This window comes from Sarcophilus harrisii, chromosome 2, assembly GCF_902635505.1.
Source record: "Sarcophilus harrisii chromosome 2, mSarHar1.11, whole genome shotgun sequence".
Lineage (NCBI taxonomy): Eukaryota > Metazoa > Chordata > Mammalia > Dasyuromorphia > Dasyuridae > Sarcophilus > Sarcophilus harrisii.
Window position 1 is genome coordinate 252,789,288 of NC_045427.1, and position 25,399 is coordinate 252,814,686.

The 25,399-nt window shown below is 34.6% G+C and overlaps 1 protein-coding gene across 4 annotated transcripts in view; it reads right to left on the minus strand.

Moving 5' to 3' along the window:
* The window catches only part of RYR3 (ryanodine receptor 3), a 708,417-nt gene that overhangs the window by 56,685 nt on the left and 626,333 nt on the right, over positions 1-25,399 (minus strand). For all 4 annotated transcript variants that reach the window (XM_031952023.1, XM_031952026.1, XM_031952025.1 and 1 more), the window contains 15 exons: positions 24,689-24,859; positions 24,192-24,251; positions 17,488-17,619; positions 14,451-14,563; positions 12,456-12,555; positions 9,413-9,519; positions 8,874-8,925; positions 6,074-6,127; positions 4,699-4,798; positions 4,464-4,543; positions 3,882-3,958; positions 2,004-2,077; positions 1,739-1,756; positions 1,239-1,319; positions 700-788 (listed from right to left, as the gene is read on the minus strand). In XM_031952023.1, coding sequence (XP_031807883.1) covers positions 700-788; positions 1,239-1,319; positions 1,739-1,756; positions 2,004-2,077; positions 3,882-3,958; positions 4,464-4,543; positions 4,699-4,798; positions 6,074-6,127; positions 8,874-8,925; positions 9,413-9,519; positions 12,456-12,555; positions 14,451-14,563; positions 17,488-17,619; positions 24,192-24,251; positions 24,689-24,859 — 1,308 coding nt within the window. The remainder of the gene's footprint in view (positions 1-699; positions 789-1,238; positions 1,320-1,738; positions 1,757-2,003; positions 2,078-3,881; positions 3,959-4,463; positions 4,544-4,698; positions 4,799-6,073; positions 6,128-8,873; positions 8,926-9,412; positions 9,520-12,455; positions 12,556-14,450; positions 14,564-17,487; positions 17,620-24,191; positions 24,252-24,688; positions 24,860-25,399) is intronic.

The following is a 25,399-nucleotide window of genomic DNA, read 5'->3' on the forward strand; positions in this document are numbered from 1 at the left end:
TGTATCTTCCTATTCCTGTTTAACTCTGTTACCACCTTGGAACCCAATGAAAAAATATAGAAACTCTAGAAAATTAGCATCTCCCAAGCTTAAATGTTCTTCTTTAAGAGACAGCAGAGGCTCTAACCAGAACTAAGCAACTATGAATGGCTCTTTTTAGAAACAATTTAGTCATAATGAAAAATGGGAGCGAAGAATCAAAGAAAGATTGTCTGTTCTTAATTTATGAAATTTTACTTATACATGGTAAACTCCATGACCTTCACTAAAATCTTTTTCATTCATTTCATTCTCAAAACTCTACTCACCTTTCTGTACTCTTCTAAAAACTTTTCCTCATCACTATTCCTTAAACCCACTTTGTCTCATTTACTTTGCAACTGTTGTTCATTCAGGCTAGATTAATGTGAATGAGGAAAAATGAAGAATGGAAAAGAAATGGACATTTGTATGTAAAATGGATAATTTGGATTTTGGCCTTCTCCTAGAGTTTATGCTTAAGAAGTCTGATTCACCAGGAAATTGTCTCAGTCTCTGTATTCATTATACCTATATCATTATGGATTAAACCTTGCCTTTTTATATATTTCTATTGAATTCTGTCACATCTCTAATATCTGGATGTTTAAGCCTTGGCCTAAACTTCTGGGGAAAATGGCTACAAACTCTAGAGCTCTGGCCAAGAATCTCTTTGCTTACCTGAAGGCGTAGGAGGTAGTCAACAGTACTGATGATGATATTCACAGTGGTGGTATTGCCCATTTGAGTACGAAGAAAGTTCTGAAAGTCTGAAAGAATCATCCCTGGGAATGAGGGCTGCTCATTCTTGTTACTATCATCGTTTCCTAGCTCGACTAAGTGAAAATATATTATCTACACAATCTTAAAAGCACTGGCTTTTTTTTTTTTTAAAGACATCAGGAAGCTTATGAGTTGATTTATTACTTAAGCATCTACTTAATCCTGAAGCTGGCTCTTTCCATTAAGAAAGGAAAAATAAAAATAAAGGGCACTAAGAAGAGTTTGCGTTACATAGTTTGAATATTGGAAACATCCCTAACAGGTGTTAATCAATTCCTTTAAACTATGGACCACTTATACTTGCTTTCCCTTTATAGGATTTCTTAGGAACAGATCCTTATGAATTCATATATTCACAATGGGAAGTTTTAAATAAATAGTGCTGGATTTGTCTCTGTTCTCTGTTTTTCCCACAAGAATTTAATCTATTGACTTACCACTGTTATGACCTTCACAAAGCAGCTGCAGGAATCTGAAGAGATCACAGGTAAACTCATGATTCTGGAGTACCTTTTCACCTTGAAAATATATGAGATCATCTGTGAGCACTGTTTGACAGCCAAAGAAGAGGTTCTTCCAATGCAGATAGTTATAAGAAAAAAACAGAGACCTACAAAATATGTTACTCCCTAAACATTCTGATGTTAGGGTAAATCCAATTAAATTAAAATGAAGATGACACCAAGGAACAAATCCCTCCCCCAAGAAAATCCAAAAGATTTAGGTAACATGAAGCATGTTTTATAACAAAAACAAGTAGCAGTAAATGTTTCAGTGTGTAACCTATATCTCATAGATGGAATATATTTATTGACCTGACAAGCAAGCCTTCCCATCCAACTCCTGCAACTAAACTGAATCAGGAAAGATGTAATTAAAGATGATCTCTTTCAGCATTAACATATGATAGCTACTCAAGCCAAAAACTAAAACTTACCACGCTCCCGAACGATAACTGGGGATGAGGGGAAAAAAAAAAGAATACAAGATAAGAAAACCCAAAGCAACAAAATCATTATGGCAAAACTTCATTATGGCGAAACTTCCTATAGTTAAAACAGAATTTAAACAAGATTTTCTACAGAAACACTTTCTTGAAATAGACTTGGTCTTTTCTTGTTAAACAAATTAATAAGAGGGAACTTCAATAAGAAGTGATTAAGGTTTAAATCCTGAAATAGATGGCTTTCATTTTTACATACGTGTTCCTTCCTCAGTAACCATTCCAAGTCCTTCAGCTTTGTTCTGCCTTTCAAATGCATTCAGATCAAGGACACTTTTAAGAGAAAGGGAGAAAAAAGATGAGAAGAACAATGTTGCTATACATCATGTCTATCAACTAGACATATCCTATAATAGGATTACATTCTCTTAGAGTAAGAGCTTGAAGGTCTCTTAGAGGCTATTTAGCTCAAATCATTCATTTTATAGCTGAGATATGTGCCCAAGATGGCTAGGGAAGCTAGTATTGAACCCAGATCCTCTGACTCTAACTTCAGCATTTTCACTGTCTCATGCTGCTCTCATTGTGTACAAACAGTGTAACATACTAAACTGTCATTCAGAGATACTGAGTTGCAGAAATCTCAACGTTGTGCCTAAGGATATTATTTCAGAACACATGGATTAGTACAAGCTAGTTCTCTGTGTATAGTTTTAGCTAACTTTGTATCTCTGCCAGCACCAATCACATGTAGTGTACTTGAAAGGCAATTGCTGAAATTTCTTTTGAAGAACAGCATTTTCACAGTTCAATTAGTTCACTTTTTTCTGATGGATGAAGGTTTTCTAAAATTGTTCTTAGAGAAGTCATAGATTGTATTTTGTGAAATATTTAGTAGAGACAACAAAAAATTATAGAATGAGCATAGTCTTATCCTGAGAAATCTTAGAATTCCTGTCATTCTAAGTGATGGGGCTTTAATAGGAATGATTCTCTGCTTATGTTGGTGAAATTACTTGAATCACTAAAGCTGGCAAGAAATTCTTTTGACTTTGATTTTTGACTTAGATAGAGAACAGCAGAAGCAGAGGTTATCTCATCTCAAATTCTAGGAAAAATGAAATAGAGTTGGCACAGATAGGGATGTTATAGCTGAGTAGGATGATTTGTCTCTAAGTTTTCTTCTCACAAGGACACATTTGCCAGGTGCTCTTACAATTATTGAATTCCTCAACTAGGAGTTCTTCAAAAAGTCTATAGACATAGAGTAAATGATACTACTGTAATTACATTTTGACCATAGATTGCTGAGACTGAGCTAAGAAAGAAACCTCTTTTTCCACTTCTTTCTTCTGCTGCTGATTCTCCAGGCCCAGCACTTGTTATCACTTATTCTTACTTTGGCAATAATATTTAGATTAGGTATATCATACATGAGGCCAAGAGAATTTTCTGGCAGCAATTTCAATTCAGTCTCACTTAATAATTCAAATGCATTCCCAAGTATGAAAGCACACAGACTTTTAGGAGATATGTTTACAGCACAGGCACACCGAACACATCTTGTGTACAAATTCCATGCTTCCTCAATAATACAAATACTAACATCTTTTTACCTTTCAGGGGTACATGATACCAACATTTATACAAATTTGAAAATACAGCACCAGACCACATTGTAGTTATGGAAAATACAATGTAAAGCTGGTTAAGCATCTTAATGGGAAGTTTAATTTTCTGACTTTTCCCATTCACTTTGGGTTTGGCTTTCATTGGAATTTATCTAGGGAAGGACTCAGTGTGTCTGTACATGCTCCCTTGATCTTTGAAAGGAAAATTTAAAAAAAGAGAGAGAAAGAGATGAGGTCTAGAGGGTAGTAAAATTTGGTGAGACTAATGAAGAGAAAATAAATTTTGTCTTTTAATTAAATGGTGTTTGAACATTGCTTAGAAGGCTATAGGTATCTGAAATCTAATTCCTAACCTCTAAGCTTGAGCCTGAAACCTCTCCAAAATGTTCTAAAATGCCTGTTCCTCTCTCATAACAATCTCCTGATAAGTTGCCCCTTTGATGGTGTTGGTTACTTGAGTAGAGTGGAATTAGGAAACATGTCATAATTATATTTCCCTCATTTACCTGCAAGACTGCATAAGACCAGAGAGGCTTTGAAAGAATCCAGCATCCTTTTTCTCCTTCAGATAGTCTAGCATTTTCTGCATGGGAAATACATTTTAAAGAGAAAAACAATAAACATTTTTATATCACATATTATTGGATGTCTCAATTTTTTTTTAAGAAATGACAATTTCTCATCCCCACTGGTAGAGAGCATTTTACTCTAGGAGAGTATTTCTTGCTCATGTAGCACCTTGAATAGTAATATCTTACTTTGTTATGTAGTAAAGGTTTCCACTCACCAAAAGAACATTTCAAAGCAATATTTCCTACCCAAATATTGATAAAATAAGTATTCTGTTTCTTTGGTGGCAAGAGAAACATAGACACTGATTAAACCCTGTTATGGGGAACTCCTAGTCTTATTACTTATCTTGCATTAACCACAGGCATTCATTCAGGAGTCATAGATGAGAATAGATAGTAATAGTTTTTGCCACCTATATTCTCTCTATTGGTAAAAGCCTAAAGAGCATATCATTCCCAAAGACCTGAAGTTTGGGAATGTTCCTGAGCTGCTATCTATATGTGGAGCACTATTACCTGCTGCACTCCAGGATTGCCCCCATTCAGAATGGCAATGCCAAGCTTCAGAGTCTCTACAACCATGGGTCCCATCTCACCTGTCATACCAAAAATAGAAGACAGAATCATTACATCTCAATTTAGGTAACTAGAAACAGCACCAAACTTTAGACAGTTTCCAGCCAGAAATTTCATTTATAGTATTTATATAATTGTCTCCAGGTTTAACAAAATACCAATACAAAAAAAATACCTTTACTAGCACTAATCATCTGAAGGACCATCTCTGCAGCACCACGGTCATGCAAGCGAGCTTGCTGATAAAGAGTTTTCTGCTTCTCCATTTCTTTTTCCTGAATAAGAAATAGTATAAGAAAATCTTACTAGTCAGAAAATTAAGAGATGCATATATGTGTGGTGTGTATGTGATATATATATGTGTGTGTGTATATATGTATATAAGTATATAAATATACATATAGATATTTAAAGAGAGAATGAGAATAAATATAAATTCATAGGAGGTTATAAAAAACATAATAATCACAAGGAAAAAATCTTTGGAGTGAATTTCTTGATCTCTTTCCCTTGTTTCAAAGCTGTTCACCTTTACTTCATTCATATTAGGAGGGCTAAATCCCATTCTGTGAACTAATGAGTGGAACATGTTCCTTTCACTTTAATTCCTATAAAAGGAAAATTTAGCCCACAGAATGTTTTCTAATATCTCTTTATGCTTGGGGGCATAGAGTGGGCTTACTCAAGAGAGGTATGATATAAAAGAGCCACTATGATTTTCTATGTATTTGGAGAAACTTCTTTTCATCCAGAATGCCAAAGGTATGGATATTCTGGTTGGCAAAAGAGTTACTGTATAACATACACAGATAACTAGTTTTCAGAGATCAAAGGACCACATATCTAGAGTTGAAAGGGACCTTAGAAGTTATATTGTCATTACAGATGAATGAGAACTTGGGAGAACTAGGGAGATTAAGTTGTTTGCTTATGGTTCCATTGGTCAGATGAGTTGTAGAGATGGGATTTGAACACAGTTTCCTGATTCCAAATCCAATGATCTTTTATTACACCATGAAGAAAAATAATAGGTTAAAGAGAGAAAAGAATGATAATATGTTAATGTGTTCAATTAAGCCATATTCTTGTATTGGTGTGTGTGTGTGTGTGTGTGTGTGTGTGTGTGTGTGTGTGTGTGGTGTAAAAGAGAAACAGAGAGAAGAGAAAGGCAAAAAGAGACAAAGTCCAACCAAGAGACAGAAATAAAGAGATGAGTAGAGAGAACTTTGATAAATGGATTTCTTAAAACTTCAGAAGAAAGAAAATGATTCATTAAAAAATGTTGAGCTATATATAAGGACTATTCCGAAGTAGCATAGGTAACCCAAAGCATAATTAGTTTTTACAGTTTTATGTCCTTATTTGTTGTTGAATGTTTCATAAATAGTGTCTACAGAATGAATAGATAATGTTTGCAGAATGAGTAGCAAGGATGCTGTATTCCCATTTCTCTCTATCCCAGGCAGCCATCAGAGTAGTCACTTTCCTGGGTTCCTGGTATGCTGGCTTGGAAGGGGGTTTCCAGCGTTCAAATTCTGAAGAAGACTCACTTCAAATGTCTTTTCCTTTTCTTCTTCCTCCTCTTCTTCACCACTCTGACAACTCTACATTACATTGAATAGAAATTGGGTGGAGACAGAAGAGACAGAATAATCAAATGAAAAGGCAATCCCATGAAATCACTATTTCACTGTGCTGTTGTCTGGGAGCAGGGAACAGAAGATCATTCATAGGAACTTCATGAGTTCTAATCTTTTTGAAGGAAGAAAACTTTTGACAAATGGAAAAATCACACTCTAAATCCCTTGTTTGCAGATATAAAGAGGAAAAGCAATTATTTTCACAGAATCAATGATAGAAGTAGTGTGATACTTCCAAGAAGCCCTTTTCTCCCTAAAAATAGGGTTGGTTCTTTACTTACTTGTTTTGTTTCACAAACCACCTTCAAAGTCTGGTAAAACCTATGGACCACTTTTAGGAATAATAGTCTTAAATGCATAAAATAAAATACATATTATAACAAAGGAAACTCTTGATATTTAAATACAATTATAAAAGCTTATTTTAAAAAAATCATGGGTCCAACGTTAAGAACTCCTGCTACAAAGTCAGGGTGAGACAAATGATAGGAAATAGGAAGTAGTTCCATTCTTGGATATTAGTCTAGAGGCTTTGGCAGCAGCTCTGGGGGAAACTAAGAGGCAATAGATTTAGCAATATTGGCAGTGTGAAAGATGAGGAACTCTGTCCCATTTTGGTATTGGGAATACCTTGGTAAAGGAATAACTGACCTACACTCCAATTATAATTACAATGTGTACCTTCTACCATCAACCCAGAAGACCTTTCTGTTTGTTAAAGAATTGTCACTGTTCGATAAGGAATCTAGAGCCTTACAATTAATTTTGCTTTTACTATTATAGAACCTAGTTATCTGACCTCTTTCATAGCTCAGTGATCTCTCATTTGTTTTCAATAGTGTACTAAAAACTACCCTACATATTGATATATGAGATTTTTGCCTTATGGGTTCTGACCTTTTGACTATATACACTATTTGTTTATACTCTAGGAATCTTATTGAGTAGGTTTTAGAGCAAACTGTATTGAGTTATTAACACTCTGTTATAGCAAAACTCTAAAGCTGTTTGAAACAGAAATTTGCCATTCTTAGGGTAAGTCTTTTAGGAAGGCAGGAATGATTAATTAAAATTACCATTTTTGTTATCATAGGAACAATGAGACCCAAAACTCCAGCTTATGAAAGCACTTTAAAATCTGGCAGTGGAATCCCAGTCTCTTTATTCCTTGACAGATAACTTCCTAAAAAAAATGCCTACCTGGAAAAAGAGTGCAACAAAGTTCTGTCGTTGGTCCTCTTCTCTTTAAGAATTTTATCTGTGACTTGGATAAAGGCACTGATAGCATATTTATTAAATCTGAGGGTAAACAAAGCTGAGAGGGATAGCAACACTTGCCCATATGGGTTCCCCAAAGAGCTTGACAAGCTAGAAATGTGGGCTAAATCTAATGGTGATATTTAACAAGAATAAATGTAAACTTCTATATGAATTTAAAAAATCAAATAAGGTGATATATGATTGGTAAAAATTAATCTTCCTTTCTTCCTTCCTTCCTTTCTTCCTTCTTTTTGTACTAAATGACTAATATGGAAATGTTTTACATGTCTGCACATGTATAATCTATATTAGATTGCTTACCATCTCAAAAAGAAGGAAGAGAGGGAAGAATAAAATTGGAACTCAAAAGTTTAAAAAAATATTTAAAATCATTTAAAAATGTAATTAGGAAAAATATTATTTTTAAAAACTACATCGAACTCAGTAGAGAAAATAAGTGGGAGGAGATGGCAGAGGCAAAATAATACATTCATCCCAGAGAGGGTAGCAAGCCAAACAAACTTTCTGATCATTATGGAGATAATAAAAGAACTGAAAAGGAATAGCAACAAAGATCAAAGATAAAAAAAATAAAGAGGGCCATTGAAATTTTTTAATGCACAATAAAAGAATAGAACAAGTTCAGAAGAGAGTAGAGACTTGCAGAATAGTTTTGATTGTAACATTTTGAATTTATTGTATAATTTTTAAAAAGCAAGTAGCATGAAAGAGAGATTCAGAGTCTTATATTCAATACTTTTTAAAGCTGGGAATGCTTATTTAGAGAAGTGTTTGTTAAGCTCAAAATTGTAAAAAATGAAGAAGTATCCAGAATGAAGGAAGTTATTAATCCTTTGCTCTTTGCTATGTTCACAGTCAATCTGGAATACTATGTACAGTTCTGGGAAATCATATTTGTAGGATATTTGTAGAATGTACACAGTCATAGTGACTGTGACAGTGAAGGGGATTTGAAACAATATCTAAGAGAAGCTGTGGATATTTATCTTGGAGAAGACCTGGCAGAATGGTATATCTTTAGAGATAGTGACAGACAAATCTTTATTCAAGAATTTGTACGAAGAAGACAAATTAAACCTGCTTTTGTTGGATCCATAGTACTAACTGGGAGCAATAGGGAAGGGGAGGGTTTGCAAGAGGAAAATTTTTTATTGATATCAGGAAAAAACTTCATAAAATTTTTGAGTTATCCGAAAAGTGGAATGGGCTTCCTGAAAAAGAAGTAAACCTCCCCCTCCCCTTTTTTAGGACCTTCATATGGTAGCTGAATGATCACTTAGCCATGAAGGTTGTAGGTGGAATTCCTGAAAGAGATGACTAATAAAGTCCATTTTAATTCTGATATTCTATGGAAAAAACTCAAGCAATAAAAAATCTCAAAAGAAAAGGTGAGGGAGTGAAGGCTTAAAATAAGAAAACTTATACCTACCTTGGCCATCATGCCTGAATAGGCAGTATAAAGAGGGTCATCCTCCAAATGGCTAGGAAAAAGGCAGAAAAAAGGTATCACTAACACCATGGATATGTCTGTACTAGACTACTACTAATCTATTGTTATCAGTCATCTCTAAGGAATGATTAGGTCATATGCATTATCAAATACTAAGAAATGCCTTTATGAATCATAGAAACCATCTTGGTAAGATACAGGGAAGCCTAAACCCAGAGATGACCAACACATGATGCAGTGATAATGGTTAATAGATTCTATGTGATTTTTCAAAAGCAGTTTGTTCCTGCTCAGGCACTCAGTCCTTATTTACATGGAAAGAAAGGGAAAATTGCTTAATATAGGCTTTTAAGATCTTTTCTTCAAGATGGAAGGGTATGTTTGAGAAGAATATTTCCTCTATACCCATCACTCTTTTTAGGAAGTAAGACCTGGGATATGTTGGCTCAACTGGCTACTGTTTCAGGTCTATTACAGAGTTGGGAGGAAAGTTATGAAAAGGATGTGGTAGTACTGACCTTTTCTCAGTGAGAGCATTCCGACTGAAATGGAGAATGATCTGATGAAGTGGGTCTGGTTGCTTTTCATCTTCTTCCTCTTCTTCCTCCTCTACCTTTGGAGGTTTCTAATCAATAGTCAGGATTTAGAGGAATGTTAGCAGGAGGCCATAATTTCCTCCCCACCCTCTCCAATCACATGCATTTGGAAAGACAGAGAAGCACAAGACACAAAGCAAATTATACTGAAAGCATAAAAAAACTCTGTTAAAACATTTATTTATTTCCAACTGGAATCTCTTGGGATGCAACACTTGGGAAATATTTTAAATCCCTCAACAGAAATGTTTTAATTTTGGGGTTAAAAATTAATTGTAAAGTAAAGCAGAGAAGAAAAAAGAAAGCTCACCAAAGGTAAAATGCTACAGACCCTATTTAGCAGAAACCCCTTGCAGGTTTTGGCACCAGACTCCAAGATGGGCCCCATTGGAATTCAGCTGAGGGACAGAACCCCACTGGTCAATGTCAGAGGATAATTCCCTTGGAGAGCTAGGCTAGGGATTAGGTGGGGAAGTGATAAACCAAATGAGCCATCGGGATGCAAAATCCTGAGCCTGGTTCAGCCCAATACCAATTCATATTTTTTAGCTCTTTGTTCTCTTTCAGACATCTACTGTTTTCCTGGGACACCACCTTAGAATTGTAAACCTGACAGTTTATCCTCAAACTCAAACCAGGCATCTGTCCATTTCCTTTTTGAAAGAGGATACAGGAGCTGTTACCTAACAGAAAGTGATTTTGTGGCAGGCCCTGGAAGAAATTGGTGAAAGCACCAGCAGATGGGGCACTAATCAGTGAATGAGTGTTTACTGATCATCTGTTATCTATATGCTATTATGAGTATTTCAGAAAAAAAAAATTAAAGGCAGTAAAAATTTTTAATTTCCAGTTTCATACAAAAAAGAAATGTGGACAAGTCAAACAACTACCTTTTTCAGAGAGGAGGAAGTAGAAAAAGGAGAGAAGAAAGAAAAAAGAGAAGAGAAAATTTGGAAAAAAGAAGACAGAGGAAGAAAAAATGGTGAAAAAGATGGAATGAGAAAGTGAAAAACAAAAAAAGCCTAAGAGCCCAAGTGGTAGAATAAGAAAAATAGAGTAAAAAAGACCAAAGAAAGGATAGATACACAAACATACTCTCTTCTCCAACCTGCCAACACACACCCACAGACACACAATACACACACACACACACACACACACACACACAGAGGAATTTGAGTATGTGGGGAGAGAGATGATGATGACATACATGTATTAATAAAAGGAGAGATTTTCTTTTTCTGAAACAATATAAGAATCTCTTGTTCTGGCAAGGAGGTTTATTTTGCTTCATGGGAGTCACAAATGGCATCAGAGTAGTCTTTTTTTTTTTGTGTGGGGGGGGATGCAAGGCCAATTGATATTATGTAACATATCCAAGGTCACATAGTTAAGTGTCAAGTATCTGACATGGGATATGAACTCTGATTTTCTGTATTCCAGGGCCAGTGGTCTATTCACTGAGCCTCTTAGCTGCTTCTAGAGTAATCTTTTAGGAAGAAGACATATCAAGCATTCCTCCAAAAGCTCAGTCATGAAAGTGAGAATGGGTTTAAATGTTCTGGTAAAGCAATCTAGAGCAACATTTATAAAAGAAGGTTGAGAGTTAGCTGGGAAGAGGCTTGATGTCTATTGTCAAATGTGTTCAATTTCTTGATTTAAAATAAAATATCCACGATACACTGACAACAGGGTTATTAAGTTCCTATTACATAGCTAATATACCATCTGTGCTCTTGATAAATATTATTCAAGATCTCTAATGCACGCACATACATATATAAAAATTATATTCACTCACATTGATATCTGCTCCTAGTTTAGTCAATACTTACAGCCAAATCCTGTACTAGTTTTTCTTCAAAGGAATACTCCTCTGTTTCTATCCAAAATCTCTGATAACCATGGAGGAAGAGGTTAATAGAGCGGTGCCTGAGCGAAGGGGTGAAAGTGAGATCAAGAGGGGGTAAATGGAACACTATATTATAGCTTGGAGGTTAATGATTAGTAAGCAGGCTTGTTTTGTACAATTCTGATCTTCTGATTGGTCAGAGGGAGCAAGAGCAAATTTATATCCTTATCTGGGAGAGCCAAGCCTCCTCTAAGTCCCCAGTCCTTTTTCTCCAACCTCTTGGTTTATAGCAACCCCTGAGGATGATAGTATGATCAAGCATTCACAGGCCCCTACTTTATCCCTGCTCTTCATCTCTCCCAGTGCTCATGATGCCTCTGTAATGGGGCACATTTCCTAGTGGATGGTCATGTGGTATATCTGAAATATTTGTCTAGTATGACAAATAGATTCTTAGTAGAGATTGGTTATGACTTCTTGACTAACACATCTTGAGAACCTATTTTAAATTATTCTTATGGCACATGATTGATGTATAGAAGGATCAAAAAGACTGTTTCATCTTTTTTCCCCAGCTATTCCCAGATGATAACCACTGGACACTTCAGTGTTCCTGTAAAAACAAAACTTAAAAGTTTTCCATAAAACTTAAAATTTCCATAAAGGAAGGTATGCTTATTAGCTTCTCTTTTGAATGCTTAATGAATTCCAGCTATCAATATGTCTACATTTATCCTTTTATGACTGCAGGAAAAAAAATGTGGGTTTCTTTATGACATCTAATCATAAGTCATCTGGAATAAGAACATTAAATAGCTGCTACTTCTGAGATTCCTTGAGAGAATATGAGCTATTATTAAAAAGCAATATGTGGGAAAGCTGATAGAAGTAGGTTGGGGAAGAAAAGAGAGGAAAGAGTAGAAAGGGGAAACATAACATCAAGATTTTTCATTTGTTTTCCAGTTGATCCAGTCTTTCAGCATCTTCCAGGCTGACCAATCAGAATTTTTTCATAAATTGTACAAATCTGAGTTTCATGATAACATGAAATCATGGTCAGGGAAAGGAAGAGTATGCACAAAATTGGGCAGATCTCTCCACAGGTTACATTACCGTTAACATGAGTATAAGCCTGTCATATTGAGTTTTTTCATAAACATTTTCCAGCCAAACCCGTTGGAAGGTGCTCAGGAAGAAATTATTAATTTTGTGTCTGGGGAAAAGCATATAAAGTTTTCACTTGAGAACTAAAATCAGAGAAACAATTTCCAAACAACAAAGTCCATTTCTTCAGTCTTTTACTTTTGAAGATGCCCAAAAGGTTAACACTAAGAAAATTAGTAAAGGGGGGTATTTTTCCTAATGTTAGCTAATTGGATAATCCTTTGCTGTCCGGACAGACATCTATCTTACAAATATCCCATCCCTATATGTGTGGATAAATCATTAGGGGTAAAAAGATAATGAAGGGGTAAGTATTTCATCTGGTATACAGTTTAATCACTGACATCATGATCAAGTATTTTAGGTACATGAGATAAATATATGATTACCAAAATGTAAGAACCATACAAAAAATTTAAGTGAATTGAAGGAGAGTAATAGCTTTAGAGATTATGTGAATTTTGTCACCTGCTTTAATCTGTGAAATATTTATCTTAAAGATTATTTTTTGATACCCAAAGAAAAATTTCATGATCAATGCTAACTGGGCCCTTTAAGAGGCTCATTTGTAAGGAATAGGGATTTCAAAGATAGAGGCAAATTATTGTCTTCTAATATATTACCATCTCTAAGAAAAAGAAATGCCATCCCTTTTGCTTTTTATGTTTGGCTATAAATACTTCTTTTTTCTACCAGTCTCATTGTCCTTAATATACACATTGGTTGTCTTGCGTCCAATCTTAGTCAGGAATGCTGTTTGTTTTTACAGTTTCATTCATCTCCAGAGTCCAAGTTGCTTTTCTTGGGAGTTCTAGAAAAGTAAAAATACTTCGCAGAGGCCATAATTCTTGGGCACTGTTCAATCCACAAATCTACTAAGCCAAATGAAAATCTCAATGTGTCAAGCAGCTCATTCTTTCTAGAAGAATTTGCGACTACTAATTGCAGCATACTGAAGAAAAAATAAGGGCTGAGGATTCTTTTGAGAATAAAAATTTAATAAAAACAAAACTCTAAGGAAAAACATTATTCTCTTTAGTTTAAAAATATAATAATTTATCATTATTAATGCTTCCCCAGATAAGAAATCTGGTAAGGTCAATATTTAGCCAACTGTTTCATTTTAGTCAGAATCTAGGTCTTCAATATATAGTCAATCTGATTAGCTCCATGACCAAAGGTTTTAAATTAATCTAAGTAATAAACTAAGAAGGGTCCAGTTCAGCCCCTCGTTATTTCCTTTGCTGACAAAATATGGCTAAACACATTCCAGAAAACTTTCTATTCTTGTTCAAGCATTGCTAGGGGTCAAGAAGGAGAGGAGGAAATGAAATGACTAGGAAGAACACTATTCCCCATCACTGGTCCCTCAATACACTTTCAGACATTGGATTTTAAAATTAGCCACATGTGTTGGATCAAAATAAGACCTACATATATAACATGAAACATTTTCTCCAGCTTTATTCAGTAGATGTGAAGGAAACACTGTGACTTACTATTGAAGCACCATTCCCATTATGCTTAGGCAGAAAAAAGTGATGTGCTATGATTGAGAAATAAAGAGTAAAGCATCTTGGAAAATATCCTTCTCTGCCCACAAAGGAAATCCAATATTCTCCTCAAGACTTGCACTTAGACATGAGAGCAGTCTCTCTAGTCTTTATTGGAGTGATTACATGGAAAGAACCAAGCAAACTAAGTGGAGACTGAGGAGTAGTATATTCTTTACATTATTTTTGATTATATAAACCTAAGTAAAAATGACAGTAAATCTTTATATGGGTAGACTATAGTAATTTCATAGATAATATATTCTTATTACTATTAACTAGCTATTTCCATAGGAGAAGAAAGAGATTTCAGATATAGGAGAAGACTTGAATTTTTATTACTTACAAATGTGGCAGAAAAAAACAAAACAAATAAAAACAAGGCAAATACCTGGGAAGATTATATAAGGGAGCCATCCTGAAGCAGGCTACCACTGCTCGTTTCCGTTGCTTGGATAAGAGTTTATGCCAGACAGCTTTCTTGGATCGAAGTGGTTGCTCTACCTGTGGAGAAATTATCTGTAATGGATTCATGTCAGCTAGAAAGCATAGTGAACAGAACACTGAACTGGGAATTATGTGATGTAGATTTTTGGCTATGATCTGTTATTGTTAGCTATGGGAACCTGGGTAAATCCTAACCCGACTTTTTGGGGCTGCAGCATCTTGATCCCTAAAGTGAATAGCTGAATTAGACAGTCTCTAAGGTCCTATTAGTTCCTTTAGGATATCTTTAAAATAAAACAAACTTAAAATTGTGACATTCAAACTTCTAAGAATTTTGGCTTATTAGCTATGGTCAGCAAAATATCAAGATATTTATCATCACACTTTTGAAATCCTATCCATTCTTCAAAGCACAGACCGAATTTTCCCTCCTTTACAAGATTTTTCTTGATTTCCTCCAGTTGAAAATCATTTCTCCTTCTTTGATTTTTTTATATAGCCCCTTATTAATGTTCTTATTATATTATATTCTAAACTACTGTATAGTTGTGTGTTCTTGGTTTTCAAACTAAGTAAGCACAGGGCCAAATAGTCATTTTGCATATAGGAGTTTAAAATATCGTTCAATAAAATATGGTTCTTGGAGATCATTATACCTGGCAACAAGAAGATTATACAATGATTAATTCTAATGGACGTGGCTTTCTTCAATAATGAGATGATTTAAACCAGTTTTACTTGTTCAGTGATGAAGAGAGCCATCTATACCCAGAGAGAGGACTGTGGGAACTGAGTGTGGACCACAACATAGCATTTTCACTCTTTCTGTTGTTGTTTGATTGCATTTTATTTGGCTTCCTTCTTCTTCTCCTTCTTCTCCTTCTTCTCCTTCTTCTCCTTCTTCTCCTTCTTCTCCTTCTTCTCCTTCTTCTCCTTCTTCTCCTTCTTCTCCTTCTTCTCCTTCTTCTCCTTCTTCTTCTTCTTCTTCTTCTTCTTCTTCTTCTTCTTCTCCTCTGATTTGATTTTTTTCTTGTGTGGCATGATAATTGCATAAATATATATATATATATATATATATATATATGATTTAACATATATTTCACCATTTTAACATATATTGGACTACTTGCCATCTAGAATAGAGTGTGGGGGAAGTAGGGGAAAACTGGAACACGAAGTTTTGCAATGTTGAAGAATTGTCCATGCATATGTTTTGAAAAATAAAAAGATTTAATAAAAAAAATATTGGTTCTTGTTTTTTTTTTCTTCAGATGGTATGGGTCCTCATCAGCCAGAACTTCATAGTATTTTGACTAGTAAATTTGTAATTCCTACTCGTCTAATCTTCTAATTCCAGTGTGATTCAGAATTTTCATTCCTAGATGTTAAGAGCCCTTTCATCCTGCTTCCTCTCCCTATACTTTCATCCCATTTAACTTAATCTTACCACTTTCCAACACCTTTCCTAACTACATCTACTCTAGAATATCTCTATCCACCTTTACCTACTTAATATGTGTCTTTGTAGAAGAGTCTGTCCATTGACTTTCCAAAGTTAACTTTTCTGCTTGTTCTCTGAACTACTGTCATCTTCAGTTTTTTTCTATCTACAGTTTCTTTTCTTGCTATTTAGAAGCATTCGCAGATCTACTCATGCTTTAAAAAAGGCTTTCTTAAACTTTTTCCATTCGTGACTCCTTTTTGCCCAAGAAATTTTTATACAACCTCAGGTATATAGGAATATAAAGTATACAAATTATCATAACTTTATGACCCTCACATTCATTTATGTGATTCTATATGGAGTCATGACCCATAGTTTAAGAAGCTGTTTAAAAAAAAAACCCTTTATCTGACCCTGCTGTTTCCTCAAATCATTCCCCTATATCTCTCTTCCTGTACACTACCAAACTTTCAAAAAAAGTAGTTCACACTTTCTGTTTTCACTTCCTTATTATCCACTTATTTTCTCTGTACTGGCTTATAACACTATCTCTTTACTGATCCTGCTTTCTCTAAGATTGCCAATGATTTCAAAGGATAAATCTGAGTTAACCTTTTCATATTCTTAATCTTACTTCTGCATCTTTTGAGATTGCTACTACCTCTTTTCTAGGACAATTTCTTATTCTTTGGCTTTTGTGAATAACACATCATTCCTGACTTCCTCTTGTTTGTCTGGCCAGTCCAGAACTTCGTGTTCTAGTTTTCCCCTACTTCCCCCACACTCTAAAGCTTCTTTTTGAAGCCCTTTTTTACTCTCTTCCTTCTTGATTTCATTTGCATTCTTAGGTTCAAATATAATCTCTATTCAGATGATGCCCAAGTTGATTCAGCTCTAATCTTTCTCATTTGAACTGAACGTGTTTCTGGATGTGCTAAATTGAAATTGAATATGTCTAAAATGAAAATCATTATCTTCCCTCCTAAATCTAGTCCACCTCCAAAAAGAACAACGATTCTCTTAATCAATCAGCTTCATAATTTCAAAGTCAACCTAATGTCTTCTTTCTCTTATGTTCCATTAACTCCATATCCAATCAATTGCCTGATCTTGTCAATACTATCTCCAAAATATCTCTTACATCCATATTTTTCTCTTCTCTCACACAGTGATCATCATACCTCAAAGTCCTCATCACTTCTCATTTAGATTACTAGAGGAGGAAATGTGGAAAGAATACTAAATTCTAAGTCAAGAGAATTAGGTTCAAATCTTGGCTTTGCTATTTTCTTCCTTCATCACTTAACCTCTCTAAGCTTCAGTTTCCTCCACTACTAAAAAATAGTAGGTTTTACTTGATGATTATTCCATTTCAGAATTAAATCCTCTGAAAATATTTTGAATAATAAGTGAATTTCATTTCTCCATGTTTTTCTTGTGGCATAAGAAGGAAAATAATAGAGACGGAAGAGATTATTTTCCTTTCTTTAAATGTAGACATGATTCCTAGCTATATAGTTTTAGAGATATTCCTTACCTGCTCCAAATGAAAGACAGCTGCTGAGATCCTTTGTACTCGTTCTACTGTCTTTTCTGGATCAGAGGGCTCCTCATTCTTTAGAACATCCTTGTACAGATTAAGTTGCCACTTTACAGCTGGATCATCTGACTGAAAAACCAATTCATGTTCCAAGAGGTCACAAATCATGTTTATCCTTGCCATTGAGTTTATAAAGAGAAACAAGTGGTACTAGATTACCAAGAGAAAAAAGAATAACAAAATAATTTTCCTCTCTGGTCTGCAGAGAACCAACTTTGAAGGTGTTAAGTGTTTAAAGAGACAAAAATTTCTTTTTCTCTTATTTTTCCTGAAGTACTCCTGTTCTATTTCCATGAATAAATGAAAGCATACTGATTATGTTTCTAATGATCACCATCAGGGAATAATAAATTGACAGGTTAAAATAGAACTAAAAGCAAATGCAAAATTAGAAACAACTACCAGGAAAATCTCAACCATTATGGAAAGTGGGGAATACTGTACAACAATTTGCATGAAGTGGAAAGTGGGAGAAATTGTACAATAATTTGCATAGTGATAGTTGGATTTCTGTCACAGTTGAAAGACTATTATTTGTGTCCAAAGTATAGGCTGATTTTCTTCCTAGAGGAAAAGATAAATGTTTCTCCACACTCTGGTCTGAGTCATCAGACTGAAATTACAGACTGCTAGGAAGAATGAAGGAAACCGAAGCAAAATTTCAATGGGAAAAATAGGTTCTAAGGTAGAGGAGGGGAGATTTGACTATAATTAGGTTGAAGGAAAATTGAAGACTATTAAATAGAGGAGAAGGGGAAGGAAAAGAGGACCTGAATAATTAAAGCTAAAAAATGTATTTGACATTTTCTAAAGAGGAGAGCGGTGAATGTTCTGAGGAAGAAGCTGATCACTGTTCTAACAATGATATAGTACAGTAATAGAATGGGTGAGAGAGATCATACAATAAGGGCAGAAAAACAAAAAGTAGTAGTAGAAGTAGTTGGTAATTTACTAATTAGATGTCCTGATGCAATTCTGACAACCTGTTAACAACAAGAAAGAGTTTTGTTGTCTTCCTGAATCATACATTTAAGACATGGTAAAGAACCTCCCCAAACTAATCAAAACTGATGACAACTTCCTCCTTCTTAGTTTCATGTGCACAAATGACTTTTTCAGGAAGAATGTAAAAAATACTGACAAATATTAAGAAAACTTGGGTAAGAAGCTAGATTATAGAGACAGAGATTATGTTTTCCTCACTTTTGTCCTTTAGAGAACTTCATAATCTCCAGGAACTCTTTATTCTATGGGATTAAAGCAGCTTTGAAACCCTCACCATCTCAGATCATATCTAATTCTGGTGATAGGTCTTCATGTTGCTCCTTGGAGGAGCAATCTCTCTGTACCTCTCTTCCCCCAATGCTTCTTAGCTTTTTAAAATGCATTGCTTCCCCAAAGGACAATGACCTCCTTGAAGGCAAGCACTATCTTTTGCCCTTCTTTGTGTCCCCAGTGCTTAGCACAGTATCTGGACACACAGTAGATATTTAATAAATATTTATTGACTCTGACTCTAAAAGAAAAGAGATGCAGAAGAGAAAAATTAATTTGGAAAGTGAATAACTGGCTATGAAGATGTCATGTGAGAAAAGAATTTGATTCCTGGATCATGGTTTACAATATAAGGTTAGAAAATTTTTAGAAAGAAATGGAATATATCTTACAAAGTTTGATGAGAATATATATATGTATTATATATATATTTCAAATCTAATAAAAAGTATTTTAGAGTAAAAATGATGGGGGAAGGATATCCTCCTGTGTATATCCTTCAGTATAAATACAATTCATTATTATAACAAAAATCAAAATGGATAACAAAGGTAGTAGTTAATTTATAATCTCAAGTGTCTACAGACAAATGCTCAATGTTTAGTTAATCATCAAAAGTAGCACCAGAGATCCTAATGCAATGGGGCAAATGATACTCACAAGTATCATCAAGACCTGGTGAAAAGAAACCAATAATGGGACTATGGCTGTCAAAAGAGATAAGCTAGGGAACATGGTATATAGTATTGCATAAAAAGTATACTTATGAGAAATTAAGGAATCAGATATGAGGGGAGCAAGATGGAGGATGAAGGTCAATGAAAGGAGGAAAAAATTAACTTTGTAATTGGAGTATATTACAGAGTACTTGAAAAAGAAAGAGTGAAAATAGATGAGGACCTGGGAAACAGAACACAAGTGAGGTAAAGAGACATGACATGGTGGGGATGAAGTTCTTCAATTCATCTTTGCTCTCTCCTGCTCTCTCTTTCATTCCCTCTCTCTTCCTCCCTCCTTCTTTCTCCCTCATCTTCCATCCCTCCCTTCTCTCTCTCTCTCTCTCTCTCTCTCTCTCTCTCTCTCTCTCTCTCTCTCTCTCTCTCCGTCCCTCCCTCCCTCCCTCCATCTCTCTCCTTTCCTCTCCTTCCCTTCCTCCCCTCTCCATGCAAAAAAAGCAGAATAGATATTAATTTCTTGATTTGTCTTGGCTTTAATTTCATCCTTCAAAAGGTAGTGTAACCAACAAGAAGAAATTCTACCCTGACTGATTCTAACTAATAGAAAAGGACTAGTTGCTGGTGTGAAAATGTTAGGAACTTGGGGAAAGTGATTGCTCCTTTCTTAAATTATTGATAAAGAAGGAAAAGAAATCTGGGTAGAAGATAACAAGAAACCTAGATTTCAGAAAGATTTCAGAGTTTAGAGAAAAGATTAGTAGATTCCTATGGAGAAAAAAGTTTCTACTCAGAAGGGACAAAAAGTGTTTCAAAAAAATCAAAATTCTAAAAACACAAAAGGGAAACAATTTCAGTGAGGAGGAAAATTGGGATTTGTCTGAACCAACAGTAATGACATATAGGGAAATCACCAACCAATTTAGATAAACAAACAAATAAACAAACATAGAAACTGAAGCAAAATCAAGATGCTTATTATAGGAACATGGTACAATTCAATCGTGAGGAGTATGAAAAATTTAGGTTCCCATAGATATTGTTAAAACATAGTGAACAGAGGTGGGAAATATTTTGTTAAAATATTTCCAACCAATCACCATGTGAATCAAGGAACTGGATAAACAACAAAATTCCTGAAAAGGGGGCCAGGCCTAAACCGTGCAAACCAGCAAGGGTCAATGACAGGACATAAACCTTTTGACATATGCAATGGGCAAATAAAGAGATTGTAAATCCGACCAATTGGAATTTATTGACTATAAATCTGACCAATAATGAGTGGGGTAAGGAACAGAACTAACAATATAAAGCTTGCTCCTGCTTCTTCATTCAATGTGTGTCTTGCCACTGGGCACACCTGTTTCTCATGAGAATTGCTGAATAAAGGATTCTTCTTTCACTGTAAAAGAATATTGGTTGTAACACTTTTCCTGGACTGGCAACTGGGGAAGCAATGGGCAGTAGCAATTTGCCACAAGGTTACTGCCAAACTCTGCTGAGCTCCATGGGTCTTTTAATAACACTATAAGAATAAGTAATTTAAAAAACTCAAAATGAGTTGAGCTTGGTAAGGAAAATAATTTAAAGCTATATTGGGAGAACAAGGAGGAATGAAGAAGAGAAAGAAGATTTACTTGGATGTCTGGGGCAAAGATAACCGATAAGAAAAAATAAAGCTGCTTTATTCTTATTTGTTTCTGTTTCCTCTGCAAAGAATGACCAATATATTGAAAATGAATGACAAAACACAGATACTAGAGTCAATAAGGAGGAGGCTGAGTAATACCTACTATTTGATAGACATTGTGCTAAACATTTTACAAATATTATGTCACTAAATAGGGAGTTCATATATTTGAGACAAATAGATAACTAGGAGATAGTGAGAAAGTACCTAGCTGTTTTAGATGAATTCAAGTAGCTAGGACCAATTGAACTTCATCCTTAAGTACTAAAAAAATGACAGATGTGATTGCTGAATCAGTAGTTATATCTGAAAGATATAACTGGAAAACAGAAGTGATGCCATAAAATTAGAGAGGAAAATCCCAATTTTTCATAAAGAAAAAGGAAAGCAATCTGCAAAGTGATAGGCCAGTAAATTTGACTTTGATCCCTGAGAAAATTCTAGAATGAATTATTTTAAACCGAGTTGGAGAATCTAGCAAGGAAAGCAGTGATTACAAAAAGTCAAGAATTTATTCTATCAGACTGACCACAGTTCCATTTTGTTGTTGTTACTAAATAAGCTTTTTATCAAAGCTTCTGATAATGTATCTTATGCTATTCATATGGGAAATATCTTGAGATATCGATTACACAATTAGATGGATTCAGGACTGGCTAGATAGCTGTACTCAAATAATACTTGTCAATCATTTATTATCAATTGCTCTTACAATATTTTATTTGGAGTACTGTATTTAGTTCTAAGTTTCATGATAGATGGAGAATATTCGGAGCAGGGCAACTAGGAAATACTTGGTTGATGTTTTATGAGGATCAATTGGGCATATTTTGTTGGAGAAGAAAAGTCTTAGGAGGGACATGATAATTGTTCTTAGATATGTGGATAGCTGTCATGTATAAGAGGTACTAGACTTGTTTTATTGGATTCTACAGAATAGAACCGGAAATAATAGGCAGATTTTGCAAAGAGACCAATTTAAGCTTTAACTAGGGAGAAAACCCAACAATTTCTCAACAATTAAAGCTATTCAAGAGTAAAGGACTACTTGAAGAGCTAGTGAGTTTCCCTTCCTTTGACATCTTAAAACATAAGCTGGAAAACCACTTGTGGGGATATGTCATGGGAGTTTTCCTTTCATGTACAGATTGGACTATATGGCTGCTGAGAACCCTTAAACTCTCAAATTCTGTGATTCTTTGATTAGGTGAATTTTAGAAAAAGAATTGCTCTGCTATATAAACAGGCAACCATTTTTTGAATGCCAAGGCTACCTTCTCTTCAATAATCCTTAAGAAAGGCATTCTTCCAAAGAGATTATAAAGAAGGGAAAGGGACCTGTATGTGCACGAATGTTTGTGGCAGCCCTTTTTGTAGTGGCTAGAAACTGGAAACTGAATGGATGTCCATCAGTTGGAGAATGGCTGAATAAATTGTGGTATATGAAAATTATGGAATATTACTGTTCTGTAAGAAATGACCAACAGGATGATTTCAGAAAGGCCTGGACAGACTTACACGAACTGATGCTGAGTGAAATGAGCAGGACCAGGAGATCATTATATACTTCAACAACAATACTAGATGATGACCAGTTCTGATGGATCAGGCCATCCTCAGCAACGAGATCAACCAAATCATTTCTAATGGAGCAGTAATGAACTGAACTAGCTATGCCCAGAAAAAGAACTCTGGGAGATGACTAAAAACCATTACATTGAATTCCCAATCCCTATATTTATGCACACATGCATTTTTGATTTCCTTCACAAGCTAATTGTACAATAATTCAGAGTCTGATTCTTTTTGTACAGCAAAATAATGTTTTGGTCATGTATACTTATTGTGTATCTAAGTTATATTTTAATATATTTAACATCTACTGGTCATCCTGCCATCTAGGGGAGGGGGTGGGGGGGGGTAAGAGGTGAAAAATTGGAACAAGAGGTTTGGCAATTGTTAATCCTGTAAAGTTACCCATGTATATATCCTGTAAATAAAAGGCTATTAAATAAAAAATAAAAAACAAAAAAAAAAAAAAAGAAAGGCATTCTTAATGTTTTAACAAGAATAAGCATAACAAGTTAGCATAATGACAAGATGGGAATATAACCCTTACAAACAATATACTGTTACCTTCTCCTCATCCATTGAAGTGAACTACATACCAAGTTTTAAATCAATCTCTTCTTAAATACTAAGACTTGTTTTAAAAATAATTTAAAAACAGTTTATTAATCTTTTGTGTCCTATATTCTCCCCCCCCCCCATATATCCTGAAATGTTACTGAATGTTAATCAAACATATGCTTCCAACCTCATTTCTACCTCTTTTCCTGGAATGACTGAGGATTCTTATGATATTATTCTCCTTCCTTTTTTTTCCTTTCCCCATCTTTACTATGAAAGTGATTTTTTTTTACTCTTGGAACATAAAAAAATGAGAACCTTCTAAGGAAGAGAAGAATAAGACTGGAAGAGTTCCCATAATCTTTCCATCTATCTTACTACTTTCAGGAAGAATTACTTGTGCCTTTTTGGATGTGAATATATTTAGTTTCAAAATTTCTTGAAAGGACATAACTTCTCTCAGTTTTAATGAAATCAATGTCTATCAGTCTCATTGTTCAGAAACTTGTGAATTCAATCCAATGCTTCACATTGCATTTCAACTAATTTTTTCATGACTGATTCTCAGATTTGATAGAGGATTCAAATCTAGAAATTCTCTGAGTTCATTCCTCCTTGTTTTTTTCTATATATATCCTGAAATGTTACTGAATGTTAATCAAACATATTACTATAAAAAAAACTAGAGAAGATTTTAAAATGCAGGAAAAGAATTTGACTAATAAAAACTTACTGAGATTGTTTTGAAGATTATTTTTTAAACTTTGTATTAATTCCAGAGGGAATTATAAAATCCTTCAATGATCAATATTCCTAATTGACTTTTAGAAAGAATAGACTTATACATGCTCAGTGTCTCCTTGTGATATTACCTTTTCCTGCAAGTGCAGGTTATTCCTCAGATGATCTTTGACTTCTTCATCTGTGTCCCTCTGTAGAAAGAGATTTTGAATTTTGTTACTTGTGGTCTCTGCCACCTATTGGAGTGAGTGAGTGAGATGAGTCATAAACTGATATTGCTGGTACATAGTACAGCTAAAAATGAAAAAAAAAATTAATGAGGCACAGAAGTAATAAATTTATCCTGAAGGAGGCACCAGGTCCTGGAGTAGTTTTAATAACTAAGTCTTTTCTCTCCTGTGAATCTTGGTTTTTCCATTTGCAAAAATGAGGCATAAAAGCATTTATTGCAAAACTGCATGTAATGAGGGTTGAGAAAGATGATGTTTCAAAGACATTAATATGTTTTTGAAACTACAGGTATAAACATTATTATTATAGCATTAAAATTTAGGGAATGTCCAAACAAGTGATATAGTGTAATTATCATGTGTAGTAGATTAGCTAAGTGCATTTCAGATAGACTTACATAACTGTATCTTATTTTTGCCAGGGAGATCAGCTCCTGATCACCTGGAGTACACATATTTAAGCCAATGGGTAGCATTTTCTTCAGTGCAGCCACAATAAGAGATGTTTGGATGGAGTACAAATCACCTCTCCGTTTTGTTTTCTTCCGCTCTTGGTCTTGTCCTCCAGACTAGAAGTTGATGCCAAAAAAAAAAAAAAAAAAAAAAAAAAGAGAGAGAGAGAGAAAAAAACAAACGAACATTTTAGTGATTCTTTTAAAGGGGTCTACTTTTCCAATAAGTAATCTGCTTCCTTGTGGCTAATGGCTTTTTGAGATTACAGATAGGGCCCAATAACATTTCAAAGGACAATAAAAATTGGTGGACTAAAGAAACAAAATGTAATCATGTAAGCAATTAAATATTTTTGCTTGTTATTAAGGAAAGTAAGAATATTATGAAGAATGAAAGTTTTAACTATACTGTTTTATATGCATATATTTCTCACATACATCCCAATAACTTCTAGATCTCATGTATTTTTGGACAATGGAGATGGAGAGTAAAAGGAATTGGTAATGTTTTTAAACTGATTTGGTTTCCTGATCAAAAATATGTTGGAAAGAAATACCATTTTTTATACATACGGAAAAATTTTTAAAGAGCTATTTCAATTCCCTTGGCAAAATTGAAGAAGTTCTGCACAATGGGGACTAGAGTTACAATGATCT